General features: G+C 37.3%; 1 protein-coding gene across 1 annotated transcript in view; it reads left to right on the top strand.

Moving 5' to 3' along the window:
* Window positions 1-321: 321 nt before the first annotated feature.
* The window catches only part of LOC115440943 (prostaglandin E2 receptor EP2 subtype), a 44,131-nt gene continuing 26,117 nt past the window's right edge, over window positions 322-18,335 (top strand). Inside the window, 2 exon segments of the mRNA XM_030165469.2 lie at window positions 322-600; window positions 2,751-2,927. Coding sequence (XP_030021329.2) covers window positions 322-600; window positions 2,751-2,927 — 456 coding nt within the window.

The following is an 18,335-nucleotide window of genomic DNA, read 5'->3' as shown; positions in this document are numbered from 1 at the left end:
TCCTCGCGGGCAGCATAAACTAACCCAATATTTTCTGCAATAATGTAAAAGCATATTGGAATGACATCACGTGAAATGTCGATGAAATATGGAAACGAAAATGATAAAACCATCTTTCAATTCGTATTTGTATACCTTTAACATTTTGGGTGGTTTCAATGCATATTATACAAAAAATAGTTTGTCTACGAAATCTAAACATAAACATATTGTTACAGCACACATTCAGAAAACATGGCATGTGCACACCCCGCATGCTAAACTGCGAAACCGACTCCGACACGACCATCGACTGCAAATGAGTGATTGAATTTAGACAAAATGGAGACATTGTCAACGCTAGCTACTTTTGCGACCGGGTTCGACATAGAGAACACAACCGCGACGCTCAACGCAACGAATATTAGTACAATCGCGCCCGCCGTGTCTTCGGCGCCGAAGGGGAAGGTGTTTGGAGTGGTCCTGAAAGTGGTGTATGCGATAGGTATAATCGGAAATGCAGCAGCGATCATAGCGCTGCGGCGCGGCGAGAGGAGAGTCAGGAACCGAAAGCATCTGCTGCTGCTGACGTCACTGGCTGCGAATGATCTTGTTGCTTTGGTGAGTCGATGAAGATGTATTGTAATTGTTTACGATCTAATAACAAGCGATAGCGAAAAGAATAAAATTGTATACAGTTCTGAATTCGACTTCCGACTGGAAGGTTACAATCTTTGAATATTTTAAATCATAAATACCAAGTTGGCTGAGATTGTAATTTGTACTGACATGATAGGCTCGCGAATCACCCCCTATTATGTCATAGGATGAGCTAAGCTGGATATGGAATGGTGGATACGTTAATAACTCCTCTGTCCACCCCTTCAGGGATAGTAAGCGTAATAATAACAGTGACCGATGATAATTAAACAATGCTACCAAGAGAAATAGCAAGCTACTGTGTAATACAGTTACTAGAATTTATTATTGAGATCTATTGACTACTGAGCAATAAAACTGAACGGAAAAGCTTTCAATCGTAATGTCGGGATTGTTCAACTCTCTCCGAGCCGTAAATATACCGCGTGATGTATTTTAAGCGTGTTCGTCTTGTAAAATTGTTTAGTGATAACGTATTTAGGCCGTGATCAATGAGGAGCCGAATTCGATTCCAAGCAAAAATTTTTCCGGGACTGAAAATCCATAAAGTTGAAAAGACGCCCCATGCATATCGAGCATTTTATTCTGTATTGCCATAATTACACTCACGACTTTTATTCCGAAGATGTAGGCAGAGGCACAACTAGTGCACTCACTTTATCGTTTCATTAGATTGCATCTCTAACTAAATCATCAGTGACGAAAATGTAGCTTACCCTGCAAGAAAAATCAACAAGACTAAAAAGTCGATGCAGCTATAGTTTATTTTATAACACAGATATTCAAAGTTTTTACAGCATTCATAGTTAATTTTCACTTAGGTTTCATTATCTTACAGAAAACTATACTAAAAAGTCATTTTTAACAGCTGTTTGCATATCATATGACCAGTCAAAGAGCCCAACATAATGAATACAGGCCATCCATACATTGCCTTTTATTGTATTTCAAAAAAATTATATTTCTTGTTTAATATTGTAAATTAGCTGAATGTTTACACAACAGTCATAACTACTTATCACCAACCTTATCAATGTGTACATAATAGTAGATAAACAAACACAAAAATAACATTAACTAATTAACTAGTTTGAAACTGGTCCATAATCAGCTGTGCACAGCATCCCGACGACATTATTGCATATAAAATGTATGCAGCGACGTTCTGATCGACAGGGCCGAATGTATAAAGGCTTCGTTGTCGAAGTATGATTCTGAAACTCACAATTCTGTCTTTGAATTCATTCTTATAGTTATTGATTAATAATATATCATCTCTTTAGTTTCAAATATTAATTAGACAACAGTTCTCAGGTTATTTACTATAAATATCAATAATTAATACAAATTTATGTATATTTGGGACATCCAGTACTTGTTACATTATAACTAGCTCCAGTAATGAGTAATAATAATAATAAATTTAAATGCACAACATTATAAGGTGTCACAGCACGCATTGACGAAAAGTAACACCAATTTTACAGTAAGATACACGCTGCGCCTAGTGGGAGTTACGTACTTTTAATGGTTTTACTGTTGTTTTATTAATAATAAGATTTGTAGACGTTATGTAACGATGTTGTTGTAATAAATAAATAAAAACCATGAATATTAACTACATATAAACCAATAGTAAATAAAAGTAACCACTACGTTAAATGTGATTACATTAAATAAAAATAATATGAGAACCTAATGGGGTTAAATTAATAAGCAAAATATAATTATGATATAACTTACTATAAAGAATTCGGAAAACGTGCAAAATAACCTACACACTATAATCTCTCAAAATGTCAAGAAATACATCAATATCATCCAAGAGTCTCAAATTCGATCCCAATATGGCGATTGGTTCGCCCTTACTACATGAGACCTAACAGATCGACCGAAACGTGGGCGTGATAACGACTCTGCAAGGAAAGGAAAGTGATGTATCTATGTATTAGTATTATATATATTTTCTCCACATGGGTACGGAAAAGGTACCCCACTGCCCCTGATAAGTGGATAGGGTCCACTGCCCCTGATAAGTGGATAGGGTCTAGTAGAATGCCGACGGACTAGAAATGATATGTTCGTATTCAGTATCGAGGAGTGTTCTGCAGGTGGGCATGATGCTGGCCATGGTACTGGCAGAGCACGTGCCGGGCGTGCGCGACACGCGGCTGCACTGCGCCGCGCGCGTCGTGCTGCGCGTGTTCGGCGTCGGCAGCGTCTGCATCGCCGTCACCATGGCACTCGAGCGGTACCTCGCACTCACCAGGCCCTTCCTCTACCAAAAGGTCAGTGCAATTAATACTTTAATGTAATGATATAGGACAGATTTTTATGTGACAATGTTTTCATTATGTTCAAAAGAGTTAGGGACCTTTAAAGAAGTAAACACTTAAGTGGTCATTAAATTTTCTTACTGATTAACAAAAAATTACAGAGTACTAAATATATACAATTCATAAAAACCTGTAAATTATGTATCTAGGTAGCAAACCTATTATACACACCGTGAAAATCCTATTGCATATCTTATTTTATGACTTACTAGAAACTACGTAACTCAACTAAACTTGCCAATCATTTCTAGACTGCACAAATCTCCCTAGCAAGTATTTTGTTTTATAGAGATCATGACACAGCAATGAGTCTCGATTTCTGTGGTTAATAAAGTTCAACTAGTATTAGTTATAATAACTTTCAAGTTAAGTGAACTAAGTAACAATGTTCAGTCGATCGGCGCCTAAACTGGTTTGATGTGAGAAATTTATTTGCTCATAGCTCCACAGCGACAGTGTCATATTACGGCAATATTATTTTACTGGTCCAGATTCAACAACTATACTTCAAGAATTTATAGAAACATTTAAAGGAATTTTAAGGGAAATTAATACTCATTAACTGTCTAATGAGGCACTAATCATAGCGGATGTATGAATCGACATAGTCGTGAACATAACGAAAAACCTTAAATGAGGATATGCAAAGAGGCATTCCTGTTACTAAATCTTATATTTAACCACAACCAACAAGCTCTAAAGCTGATAATATTTATTAGTTATTTGTTTGTGGTTGTTCAAATCTATTTTAACCACAGATTCCAGCGTCCTACACACCTCAGAAGAATGGGACATCGGCTTATTTCCTACTTGCCATGTTAATTGCCAACCTCAAGGCGATAAAAGGAACAGCGTATTGTTGGCCTGGCCGTGAAAACGAGCATGTCTTGGACTCTATAGACGTAAAAAATAATACGTAATTGTATTTACGATATAAAATATTCATTCACGCTCTAATAATTTCGTATTCTCACAAATCTGTCCAATGGATGTCATTGTATCAATATCGACTCCTATTTTATTTTTGGTGCGACGGTATAATTCTCCCGCTGGACTTATTCACTTGAGACTCATACTTTTAACAATGGCAGTTCTTAGGTAGGAATAAGTTGTTGTCATGTGTATGTTTTGATAGTTTAATTTTGTTTGCAATTTATTCGGCTCAAGTGACTGAGTGATCACTGTTTTATATAAAACCTCTTTATAAACAATAAACAAGTAGTTTTATGAGACTGCTAGAGGTCGAACAAATCTCCTCACCTTTCGCAATACTCATTTGCCAAAGGACATTGACAACTCCTTTCTCAATGTTATCGTTTTTGCGCCGTAGCTGTTAAATTGTCTTTTCCTGGATTTTAATATCTGCACTCATTTGAATTTGTGTCCGAGTAATGAAGATCCCTTTACGTGGGTTTAGTGTTCCTGTACGTGTAATTTGTAGCACGCTCGCCCACATTGGTCACTCAACTCCCGGCGCCTGCGGCTCGTATCGCGCCGCCACTAGTATTACATTGCCTTCTTTGCTATATTTTTATTATATTACCTCACGATGACAGCGCGTTTAGTACGGATGAGAAATCACAGTGACTATTATTCCATAAATCTAATCTATATTATTATGAAGATCTGAAAAAAATATTTATTTGAACAGCCAACAAAACATACATCTTACGTAGTTTTGAACACGCTAATCTTTGAAACTAATGGCGCTGTAGACAAGACGCCTTTATTTCTTTCTTTTCGCAATCGTAAACGCTGATATAAAATTATGTATATATATTCTAGCGACCTATTTATCGATATTGTCATTCCCATACATTGTATTTTAAAAACCGTTTACGAATTTAGAAAGATATCTTGTCCCATTCTTCTGATATTTACACCTCTACCAGTCCCCCCGAAAATACAACCGTGAGCGGCAATATTAACATTCCACGAGGCTTGAACTTGTGTGATAATAAAGCAATATTACGTACTTGCGCACAATCGGCAATGATTAAATAAGTGGCGGCCTTGACCGGTAATCGTACCGGCGACCCAACGGTTCAATACAAATAGCACCTCACACAAAAACATGCAGACAGTAACAAAGGTCATGATTTCTTATGTTCGAACTAACGTTAAACATTGAAATAAAACTACAGATTTTTTCACGACTTTTCATTGAATTTTTACTTCCGACGATCCCGAAAGGTCATGTTTAAATAACATAATATAAAGAAGCTATACCCACTTTAATACCGCCAACGCTTCGTAGATACCTCCGATGTTGTGGGCGTTTATGGACGATGATCACTTAACATGTGACCTAGCTCTATAAACGAACTACGATTAAGTTCCTGGAGTTTTGCGCACTATCCCATAGAGAAAGCGGGGCGGCCTTGTGTTTATCTGGAGTATGTGGGTCATGACGCGCGATCCAACGACATATAATTCTTACGTCTGATACGCTCGGCAGGTATTCATGTACGTAGGCATCTAATCTGTCGATAATATGTTTGTGGAAGTGTGCACGATAGAAACCCCCTGTAGAAATTATTTTTTAAAATGATTCCTTATTGCTCAACTACGTTGTAAATATAGAGAACTCATGTTTGAAAAATACAACATTGTAAAAAAAAACACCCATGACGCCTTTATACTCGATGGAGTAGGCAGAGGTGGAACTAGGGCCTAGATGTGATAGAGGGGGAGCATATCACCATATCGGTTCAAGCTGTAACTGCCAATCAATTTTAAGAAGTAATAAACAAGTAGAAGTTATTAAAGCCTTATTAAGTTTTGGTCTAATGGCAGCGTGCTTAGACTGTGAACCTAGAGGTTTTGGATTTGGTTCTTATTCGGGCGTATAAAAAGATATAGCTTACTTTTAGGAACGAAGGCGTTACTGTTCAAAATCAAATTTTTATTGAAATTAAACTAATTTTCGGATTCTATCGCGGTGCTAGTATTTTATTTTCTCCCGACGTTTCGAAGACTTTGCAGCCTTCATGGTCACGGGGGGGGACTGAGGTGTTGTTCATCCGTAAAGTCAAAGTTACAATATCTACCTACATTTTACAATTATACAACTTTTAAATTTTTTAAATTTTAGCTGTTGGTGGTCCGATCTACGCAGAATGAGCTCACAGTGTCTTGAAGTCTGGCAGCCGGTCTTTTGGGTTCCGATTTAATTAAATGTAGAACTGGATCCCAGGCTTGTGCAAGCTTCCAACCATCTTCCCTATTGAAATTAGGATGTTTTTTAATTTCCAGACTTCAAGACACTGTGAGCTCATTCTGCGTAGATCGGACCACCAACAGCTAAAATTTAAAAAATTTAAAAAGTTGTATAATTGTAAAATGTAGGTAGATATTGTAACTTTGACTTTACGGATGAACAACACCTCAGTCCCCCCCCGTGACCATGAAGGCTGCAAAGTCTTCGAAACGTCGGGAGAAAATAAAATACTAGCACCGCGATAGAATCCGAAAATTAGTTTAATTTCAATGTCTAACATTCGCGTAAACATAAGAAATCATTATCAAATTTTTATTTATGACTAGCCTCCGCTCGCAGCTTCGCCCGCGTGGATTTCGGACTTCAAAAATGGAGCCGGTCGCGAACGTTCGAGAATGTTCGTTTTACGAAGCTACTCGCTATGTGATTCGCTAGCCTCTAGGTGCCAAGCAAGCCGCCTGCCTGTGCGTTCGCGACCTTATATATATACAAAAATAATCCTTATAGCATTATTCAGTATTCACGCATGATGGCTTATATTAGCGTATTTCATGTATAACTTTGGTGTTTCTATACCGATTTCTATGATTCTTTTTTATGGAATACTTAATAATGTTAACTTTTTTAATTAGGGATGACTGAAAGTGTTATAAACGTAAGAGTAGACAAATATAATGAGAAAGCTTCGAACTGCTATGCTATCGGGAGCTACACGTGTTATTGTGAGTCAACCAAAAAAGATAGACATATGCTGTCGTGGGATATTTTTTATATAATTTTAAGGCGAACACTTCCGTCATACATGATTTCTGTGTAGCTTTAACCATTAAGGTTGCACACGCGGCGGAAGCTTAAAAATGGAGTAACTTCTCCCGTTTTCCCAACATTTCCCTTCACTGCTCTGCTCCTATTAATTGTAGCGTAATGAAAAGTATACTATAACCAGCACAGGAGTATGACAAATAAATGTACCAAGTTTCGTTAAAATCCGTCGAGTAGTTTTTGTTTCTATAACGGTTATACAGACAGACAGACAGACAGACAGACAGACAGACAGACAAAAATTTTACTAATTGCATTTTTGACATCAGTATCGATCCCTAATCACCCCCTGATAGTTATTTTGGAAATATATTTCATGTACAGAATTGATCTCTCTACAGATTTATTATAAGTATAGATAGATATCGGGTAAATAGGTACAACATATATTGGTTTTAAGTAATAACGATAGAGTTCGCCGACATCTGCTTTTGGAGCATAAAATCGTATGTATCGTAGTACTGTATCGAAATGTAATAGGTATCAATAAATAATTGTAAGAAGCGATATACATGAAATAAAAATAAAATCATAACCAAACAGATGTTTATATCACTTACCGTGTGATCGATATGTTTAATCAACTTCCCGGGACAGTGGCGTTGTGCGTATGTTTATTATATCAATGTAAATAAATATAACACCGTTTATAATATACATTTAACCCCTGTGACTAGCAAGTAAGGGTCTTATATGAGTTGGTAGAAAACACAGAACATTAAAAGTCATTCGGAGTCTTAGGTTTCCTCACAATTTTTCCTCCGCATTTACAATGAGCAACATCTAAAATACTCTAAGCCTAAGTAATGACTATTATGTGTTTACTTGTAACCAGAAAACTTATTTTTGTCCCCTTATAATATCAAGAATAACTAAAATATTAAATAACATTTCAAAACCGGAACAAAGGCGTATAATAAGAAAAAACAAAGTCTATCCTGGGTATTCAGTGAGCGGCACCCGCAGTTGTAATCGATCGGAACCCATACAACACAATGGCGCAGGTGGCCAGCTGTGCACCAGTTAAGGATGTGTACTCGCACTGACTGTAAAGATATGGACTTTGGACAGACTTTATTATAGATTTTGCAGACTTTCATCCCGGTGTAGCGGCTGTGTGCAGACTCTAAATTGCCAGGTACTGGGTTTGATGTCTAGGTTAGGTTAGAATATGCGAGGTGTTTAGCCTTAGATTTTTATCCCTCCGAAAAGGTTAATGCTGCCAATTTGCTTTAGCAATAATCACTGCACAAAGTTTTTTAGTGTAACTTCATTCTCTGCAACAAGTGGACAATGGACATTTTAAAATGGAACGTAAGTACTTGATATTACTCATAAGTCACAATTTTCTTTTCATGCTTAAGTTGGAAAGTAGGTTTACCTTAAATCATTAGGTAAGTTTACGCGTGTCAGTGGTATGTTGTAAAGGTCTATGACCCTATAATTACCGTTTTCGCGCTCCTATTTCCAGCAATGTTAACTTGCTGCGTGTAGAAATAAGTTGTCCGTAAAATATAATAATAATAATAATAATATCAGCCCTGTATTATATACTTGCCCACTGCTGAGCACGGGCCTCCTCTACTATTGAGAGGGATTAGGCCTTAGTCCACCACGCTGGCCTAGTGCGGATTGGTAGACTTCACACACCTTCGAAATTCCTACAGAGAACTTCTCAGATGTGCAGGTTTCCTCACGATGTTTTCCTTCACCGTTAAAGCGAACGATAAATTCACAAAGAATACACACATGATTTTTAGAAAAGTCAGAGGTGTGTGCCCTTGGGATTTGAACCTGCGGACATTCGTCTCGGCAGTCCGTTCCACACCCAACTAGGCTATCGCCGCTTTTAAAATAACAAGTTATAAATTTTCTTCTATATTAAAGGAATAGAAACGAGAGGGCGATACTTGCGCCTCCTAAAATCCATCACACACAACGTATCAGCAGACTGTCAGTTGTCACTGTAAAGGAGATACTATCTCGATCGAGCTGGCTGGCTGCAATCATAGGGGTAATTAAGAGGGAGAAGATAGAGAAGGGCATGGTTTCCAGCGACCGCCATAGAAACGTCTTGCTCTATCCTAGAAAAAGCCCCGCAATGACAGGAGCCTCGCATGGTACAGACTTTCATCAAAATCAGCGAGTTCATTGGTCTATTATATAATGAACTAGCTGACCCGACAGACGTTGTCCTGTCTTAACTATGTATGCACGCGCGCATTCTGACGATCGCTGACAGTTATTTCAAACCACTGACAGTTATGTAAAATTAATATTGTCGTTAAGTTTCTTAAATTTTCTAATTTTTCGCGCAATTTTTTGAAATATTTCTTTCATAAGAACCTTCTCCTGACTATAACAAACACAACAAATCGGTCCAGCCGTTCACGCGTGATGGCGTGACCAACGGAAATAGGGATTCATTTTATATATATATATTTAGGGTTTTTACATTTATTTATTAGAAAAATCAAATTAAACTAAAATAGTAATTATTACTTATAACAATAACTGTACTAATTTACAAAAGAGAATAATTTGAATCAAATTAACAAATAATCAAGAACACAAAAATAGCTAGCAAAAAGATTGTGAACGTCCGTCCGATCCAACAATAAATTAATGACAGCTAAAACAAATATATCGACGACGCAATGGTCAGCGCGAGCTGGCCATTTTAAACCTAAAGAGGATATAATCCTACGTTATAGTTGCAGCTAAACTACGGCTCCCGGCCTTCTAGAAGAATTTGCTAACTCGGCCTCTCCTGAAGAAGGTGCGTCCTCGCCCGTATTGTGGCTTGGGCTGGATGACCGCTGCAACTTGTCAACATGAACCCAACTTCTTGCAACGAACTTTCAACGTTGCTTCCACTCGTTCTGTGATCTTCGATCTCATCCTCATCACCTTTACAACACATTTTTATATATTAGAAAAGTCAGTCAATAAATGGTTAAAAAGTAAGAGACAGAGCCCTCAGGATATCTCAGAACTAAACTAGCAGAGCCCTCAGGTTACTAGATAGTATGAATGTACAGAGCCCTCAGGATATACAATTCAAGAAACGCAAAGTAAGAGACAGAGCCCTCAGGTTATCTCAAAACTACACTAGCAGAGCCCTCAGGTTACTAGTAAATATGGATGTACAGAGCCCTCGGGATGTACACCCAACAAACGCAGAGCCCTCAGGGTGCGTTATCAGTACTACATCCGCCGCCCCTTGGGTGCGGAGCGTACCACAAATGCAGAGCCCTCAGGATGCATTACACTATGAGTAGAGCCCTCGGGATACTCGAACTACACTGAGCCCATAGTAGGTCGGGCCGTTGTACGCGGAATGCCGGCTCTGGGTCTAGCCAGCCCCACTCCTTCCAGAAGCGCAGGATCTTCATGACTCCTCCACAGGCTTCTCGGAGTGACCCCGGTGTAGCGAGGATTTCAGCCCGCTGTGCAGCTACACCTCCGCATTCCAGGATAACATGGGAGGCTGTTTCGTCATCCGACAGACATTCCCTGCAAAGGGGGCTGTCGATGATACCTAGAACATATAAATATTTGTTAAATGGGCAGTTTCCACATCCATTGGTACTGCACACCTTTGCGGAATAGATTAGCAATACATCCCGTTCGCAATGAATATGTATAGTATGTATCTCCTGAAGTATCCAGCGAGACCTAAAAATTGTCTCACCTTCTTAACGTTCTTAGGTATACAAGATTTAACTAGAGCTTCGATTTTATACGCGCTCGGCTTTACCTGACCAAAACATATTGTACGACTCAAATATTCAATCTCCTTCGTAATAAAAGTACACTCCTTAAGATTTATTGAAAAACCTGCAGTAGTCAAAGTCCTTAATACTTCTCTGAGAGTATGCAAACCTTCCTCGACCGACATGCTTGGTACGAATACATCATAGAGCGGTGACTAGTGGCAGACTCCCCGTCCGTATAGGTCGCAGCACATTGCCTGCACGATACACCTCGTAACGGCGAGTATCCGAAACACGGTGTATCCAGGCGTCGCACGTGACATCTTCCCGACCAATGAGGTGTGCCTGCGCGCGATAGTCACGTAGACCATGGCGCGCGAGTGTACCTCGACTATAATCATCGATATATACAAGCACCTTGCCAGATTCAATAAAAGGTCGTAGAGTTCAATAGGGAAGATGGTTGGAAGCCTGCACAAGCCTGGGATCCAGTTCCACACTCAATTAAATCGGAACCCAAAAGACCAGTTGCCAGACTTCAAGACACTGTGAACTCATTCTGAGTAGATGGGACCACCAACAGATAAAATTTAAAAGTTGTATAATTGCAAAATGTAGGCAATTGTAACTTTGACTTTGCAGATGAACAACACCTCAGTGCCTCCCGTGACCATGAAGACTGAAAAGTCTTTGAAACGACGGGAGAACACTAAAATATAAAAACCGCGATGAAATCCGAAAAGTAATTTAATTCCAATGTCCAACTTTCGCGTAAACATAAGAAATCATTAGCTCGTAGAGTATTACTTATGATACGTTGGTATACGACAGGGGCGTTGGCAAGTCCATACGGCATTTTAAGATACTTGTAATGCCCTCCCGGCGTTACGAAGCCCGTATATTGAATTGAATCGCTATCCATTTTAATTTGATGAAAGCCTGTAGTCGTGTTAATAAGGCTCGTAAAATAGACGGCCTTATCCAAACGATCTATACGGTCTTCAATAAGTGGTAACGGATAGCGATATTTAACAGTATTTGCATTTAATGCACGGAAGTCCACACATATTCATTCACTACCGTCTTTCTTCTTCACAAGAAGAATGGGACTAGAGAACTCAGATTTCGATTCTCTAATTATCCTTTTGTCGAGCAAATCTTTAACTATCTCTTGGACTCGTATTTTCTCATGATAGGACATTTTGTATGGTCTATACACTATGGGTGTTTTATTGTGCAATCGAATATGCATTGATCCAGTGGTAACGGTAGTAATGGCTGTACCAGTAACGAGAAAATTAGAAAATTCATTAATTACAGAAAGCAAATGCTCCCTCTCAATACCAATAACAGGAGTATTAATACTGAATTGATGTACACTCAATTGTACATCAAAAACTGTTTTAGATCGCGTTAAACTTTGAGCACCTCGCATTCGGGTATAGACCACACCCTCTCTATTAAGTACATCGGTACCCAGTATTACAGGAATACTCAAATATCGATCGGGCACCACATGGAAATCTACTTCAAGTGTAATCTCAGGAAATTCAACAGTTAACGTAGTAGAAAAGCTAGACTCAATATGATCACTTCCAATACCACGCAATGTACAAAAGAAGGAGTTTGGGTACACTGAAAATGTTTGGTTACCGATTCCGCTATTAAAGAGATTTGAGAACCATTGTCTATAAGAATATCTACAGGAACCCCTTGAATCATTGCAGTTGCAATATCATTAAACTTGTATTCATTTACAGCTTCGCGATAAAAATAACATTAGATTTTCCGCGTGATTCAATATGACCTTATGACCTATCTTTTTGCAAAAACCACACGGTTCAGACCTTGATACTGAGCTATCTGTATAAAACCGCTTCAAAGTAGACAACTGATTTTTATCAGATTCGTCATTTTGTTTAAAACGTTTAGAGCAAGTGGTCTGTTTATGTTCAAACTCCCCACAAATAAAACATTTTGACTTAGCACCTGAATAATCTCTTTTGTGCGAATAGTTTTTATTGTTAGGATTATTATTATAACGTGCTTTGATCTGTGCCTTCGAATAAGGTTTCATATAAACTGATAAAAAGTTAACTATATCACTAGGTAACAAATTCCTATTCATAACAGCTGACCGGATTTGAGGCTCAGTTATGCCACGCACTATAATCGCAGAAATTAGTTCCTCACTTAACCCCGAACAATTCTTAAATAAGTAACGAACGTCTAGCATATTCAGCATATGTGAAATACTGATCTGAATCGGTTTATAGAACATCGAAAAGAATATTTGCAATATCTACTCGACACGGGCATAATGATTGCAACTCTCGCTTGAAATTCGACCAAGAGCGATCATTAGTTGTCCACTCATTAAACCAGACACGAGCATCACCCTTTAGACAATAGCCTATACGTGCTAAACATTCACGGTCGTCCCATCGGTTAATATTTTGCAGATGTTCTACCTCATTACACCACACATTAAAATCATGTAAGGATAGGTCAAAATTCGACATAAATATTTGGTTGGATCTTACCGGGTTAAGCGCCTTAACTGTTACTAGCTTATTTGTCACCTCATTCATAACACCTTCGGTGATGGAAGGCGACGCACGCATCCACGCTACATGCGCGGGATACATTGCTAGACGGTGCTGGTAGTGAACCTCCAGCCTCAGGTCCGTCAGGCTCGCACGGCATCGGTGGCGTAACCGGGCGTGCGGCTTGTCCCGCGGGTAGCTGTAGTGCACGCGAAGTCACCTCAGCACACACACACTAGTTTTATCTGCATTGTGAATCCTGGAATCATTTTGTTCAAACGCATTTAATCTAGAAATTACAGATTCAAGCTGTTGCTCAATTCTCGAAACGGAAGAACGTTCACGACTCCTAGCTCCATTTTTAATTTTAATCTTCGGCATGGCGAACAAACAAGAAAGTAGGGATTAAAAACAAAGAATTTTAATTTTATACACGTCTTAGAAAATGGCGTCAGAATGTGGCACAATCCCACTTCTGAATTTAGGGTTTTTACATTTATTTATTAGAAAAATTAAATTAAACTAAAATAGTAATTATTACTTATAACAATAACTGTACTAATTTACAAAAGAGAATAATTTGAATCAAATTAACAAATAATCAAGAACACAAAAATAGCTAGCAAAAAGATTGTGAACGTCCGTCCGATCCAACAATAAATTAATGACAGCTAAAACAAATATATCGACGACGCAATGGTCAGCGCGAGCTGGCCATTTTAAACCAAAGAGGATATAATCCTACGTTATAGTTGCAGCTAAACTACGGCTCCCGGCCTTCTAGAAGAATTTGCTAACTATATATATAGGAATAGAAGAGGATATCAATAGAATTTATTGATATTTAATTAAATGGTTCTTGATCCAATGGCCGAGGTTATGTCGATAGAGTTAATTATCACATACGAGATCGTGAGATAAACGACCTCCCCCCCCCCCCTTGGACACACATCACTTGACAGGGTGTTGGATAACAATTTAAATCTGTTTATGACATAGCATTTATATTGACATTTGATAAATTATCAATAGAAATTTATTTGTTTTACAAATAAGAAGCATATAAAAGGCATTTCGAGTAAATTGCTTTACAGCAATGAGTTTTAATGTATTATTCAATGCAACTTAGAACTTTGGGTGCTTATTATTTGGCAACGCGCCACGCATAAACCTCTGGACAAAAAAAAACTTTATTTAAGGTGGTAGCTCAAGGTCCATTTTCATACATTTTGTTTCGGCTTTAATCTGGGTAACTAAACAAGTATTGGCAAGTAAAGAATTTAAATTCACGTCTAGTTAGTGATTAGTTCTCGCAGTTGAAAGAAAAACGTAAAAATAATTAATAATCATGGATATTTCGGCCTTTAAAATTTAATATGACGAAATTTTAAGGGCAGAAATATCCATGATTATTAATTATTTTTACATTTTTCTTTCAACTGCGAGAACTAATCACTAACTAGACGTGAATTTAAATTCTTTACTTGCCAATACTTGTTTAGTTACCCAGATTAAAGCCGAAACAAAATGTATGAAAATGGACCTTGAGCTACCACCTTAACAGTATTTAAATGGCGGGAAAGACGAATGTAAAGGTCCCTTTTAGATAAATTAAAAGCAAATAACACCTTGTATTATATACTAGCCACTACTGAACACGGGCCTCCTCTACTACTGAAAGTTTTTAGATAGATTTCACCTTTTTGATTGGATTTTGATTGATAGGATTTTGGTTTTTTTTTTATTGATGAATGATATTTAAAAACTTGGTACTTAATTACCAAAATGGTAAGGCCAAACGGAATACCATACTTACATGTTGCTGTTGAAGGTCGAGAGTTAAAGCAGTAACAAATTTAAACCTTATCCACCGACTAGTGAAGGTATTCAGCAGTTTATGTACTGACCTGTGGTGTGTTACACAATAAATGCTATTATCCTCGTTTGGGTGGTCACTTATATGAAACAAAAACAATACCGCAAACCACAGATACATACAAGTGCTAAAGTTGTTTCCATCATGTCATAGGCAGTCATACTATTCCTATAAAGAGGCAAAAAATAATTGACAAGTCAAGGCAGTTTTTTGTGGAAGAATAATTACACATTACATATAATATTACATATAATATCTTACTATAAGGTACTTTGTAACTTGGTTCCTGGTGCCTACGCTATCATTCGTCTTGTACTAGAACTTTTCCAAAGTTCTAGCGTAGACATATTTTTTTTATATAAAAAAAATTGCCAAATATATACTTGGGTAATATTAACGTCTCTAGACAGCCAGAATATAGAAATAATACCACGTAAAACTTCATATAACAATGCTTTATAAAGCTCAAACTAAGCACTACACGAAGGATTATTTCATGTTATTTAATAAAATATTTGTAAATTCGACCACCAACCAACAGTGTAAATGCTGTGTCCTAGTTCGGGGAATAATGTAGCGAGAACGAATATTTCTACATTACCCTGTGATGTCATATAAAGTTGAAAATAGCATTGTATTTATTCTAGAATGTTCTCCTATTTAAGGCTACACTAGAAGGTCAAGTTGTAAAGTTATGATACATTATTTAGGATCTTTGCATATACATATTTAAATTACATAGACGATATACCCATAAGTGCATAAAGAGAAAACGCTTCAATCTAAAATAAACATATTTGCAATAAACAACCCACCGCGCCGCGCCGTGACACAGTAATGACGATGTTACCAGCTTTAATGATTAATGGACTACAATCGGCCTGTAATTGTGAACCATCCCGGAGGATGTAAATGTGTGTAATGATCCCTGTTATTTGATTGTAGCTTTAAGGATGCTAGAGCGACAGGGAAACATCGTCAACAAGGATATAAAGCAAGTTATCGGATTTTATCGCTTTTTTCTAATGTATTTTGAGGCCATGAATGCTGCAGTTTTCGATTGGTCGGGAGAAAATTATAATATAAAAAACGGCAACAAAATCCAAAAACTACTTTTATTTCGATGTCTCACGGGCCTCTTCCAGAACGAGAGTTTTAGATCTTAGTCCACCGCGTCAATCTAGTGCTGGTTGGCAAACATCACTTACCTTCGAAATTCTTTTTGAAGAATTTTCAGGTATGTATTTCTTCACGATGTTTTCCTTCACCGAGAAGAGTACGATAATTAATGTACAATACACATACAACTTCAAAAAGTCAGAGATATGTGTCTTAGGCTTTGAACCTGTGAACATGCGTGTAGACAAACCGTTCCATTCCCAATTAGGCTATCCTTACACGCTTTTACTTCTCAGTAATGCATCCTGGAAACTGGACCCTCGGTTATATCTCTTGCATCCCACCCCTGCCCTTCCACTACCCGCTTGCACCCCGCTCGAGCTTGTTACCATCTCATTGCCATCGATAAGCTAATACAATTATTTTTAGCACTCTCGAGCGCTCCACATCATGCGGATTATTTTCTGTGTGTTCGGTCTCTGTACAGGTGCGGATTGAGAATTTAAACTGGGGGTGGAAATCCTGAAAAAATTTAAATGACAGGTAATGTCAATAATAATGTTTTTTCAAGCCTACTGTTTACTAAATAAATATCAATTTTGATAATAATACTGTATATGTATAAGTTATAAATTTTTTCTACTTACTATTACATATAAGAGCCGATAAAAGCGCATCTACAAAGTAGGTATATATTTTTATTATCTGTTAATTTCGTGGTTATAGTCGAAAGCCGAGGCAATATAGAAATAACTAAATTACAATCGTCGTTGAATATTATTTTTTTATAAAATAAAATAAAATACTTTATTTATCACGTAGGCGAACAAAGTTGCACTTATGATACGTCAAAGCAATATATAAGAATAATTATTATTATTTCTAAATAACACTTAAAATTACTTATATGACTATGGACATTTTAAATTAGGGATAAAATTTATAATGAGAACATGGTACAAAGCGAAGTAACCAGCTCGGGCTGGCAAGTAGGGGGAAATAAAAGGATAACCCTTATAGCTTCAATGCCATTTTTGAGAGGGGGAAACTATGAATCTAGTTTCCTGAATTATTCTCATTCTGAATTGTACTCCCATAATTTCTTTCAAATTCGTTTTTGTATTTGTTGATGTTTGTGTAAACGTTACTGCTTGTGTGAATTAACTCTTGAGACTTGGCGGCTCCTCAATACCTTCGCTAAGTCAACATTTGCCTGATATACGATATTAGGTAGGCTGATGTGATTTGTATGCGTAGACAAATAAGCTGAATGTGTAGAAATCAATAAAAATTGATATTATTAACAATATAAATATGCATTTTAGCTATTGTTAAGCTAATCAAAAGTAAGGTTACTAAGTCTTTTGTTTTTAAGATAAACCTTACTTTTCTTTATTTATACCTATAGGACTCGTTTAATTTGTTCATGTAAAGGAAATTATCACCATACCTCATAAATATATAGACTTTTTCAGTAATTTTAGTTGTAATCTAGTAGCCACTTAGTTGAAGACTTAATGTCATGTGTCAGTCATTTGCAATTCAAATATAAGGGTGCTGGGTAATTATAAATGTATATATTTATAAAGAAATGATTTAGCCTAAGTCTAGTGCCTGCTCAAATTTTTAACACAACTTTTTTTATTATAATTATAAGACAAGACGAGCATGCCGCTCGCTGATGATGACGGTAAGCAATATGATCGCCCATAAACAGTAGCAACACCATACAGAACTTTAACATACAAAGGACTGCCAATGCGCTCGTCATCCTTAGGTATATTTTGTAAGTCTCATAATGCATAGTAATTACTCTGGTTACAATGTCTGTCAATTCTGGTGGTAGCTACCTTCGATCCTCGCATACCAGAGACTACTACCATTAAATTACCATTTTATTTCTAAATATTTGAAATTACATTTTTCACTGCATTTTGCTAATGATCCATGAATTTGTATGATACAGTTCATCTCAGTCCACCCACTGCGCAGAGATCAGCTGATTTATATGCGATTTGGGATATGCGCAACATGAATCATAGATGACCGCGCTATAATCTA

Source organism: Manduca sexta, chromosome 6, assembly GCF_014839805.1.
Source record: "Manduca sexta isolate Smith_Timp_Sample1 chromosome 6, JHU_Msex_v1.0, whole genome shotgun sequence".
In the NCBI taxonomy this organism is placed as follows: domain Eukaryota; kingdom Metazoa; phylum Arthropoda; class Insecta; order Lepidoptera; family Sphingidae; genus Manduca; species Manduca sexta.
This window is presented reverse-complemented; position numbering and strand designations above follow the sequence as displayed.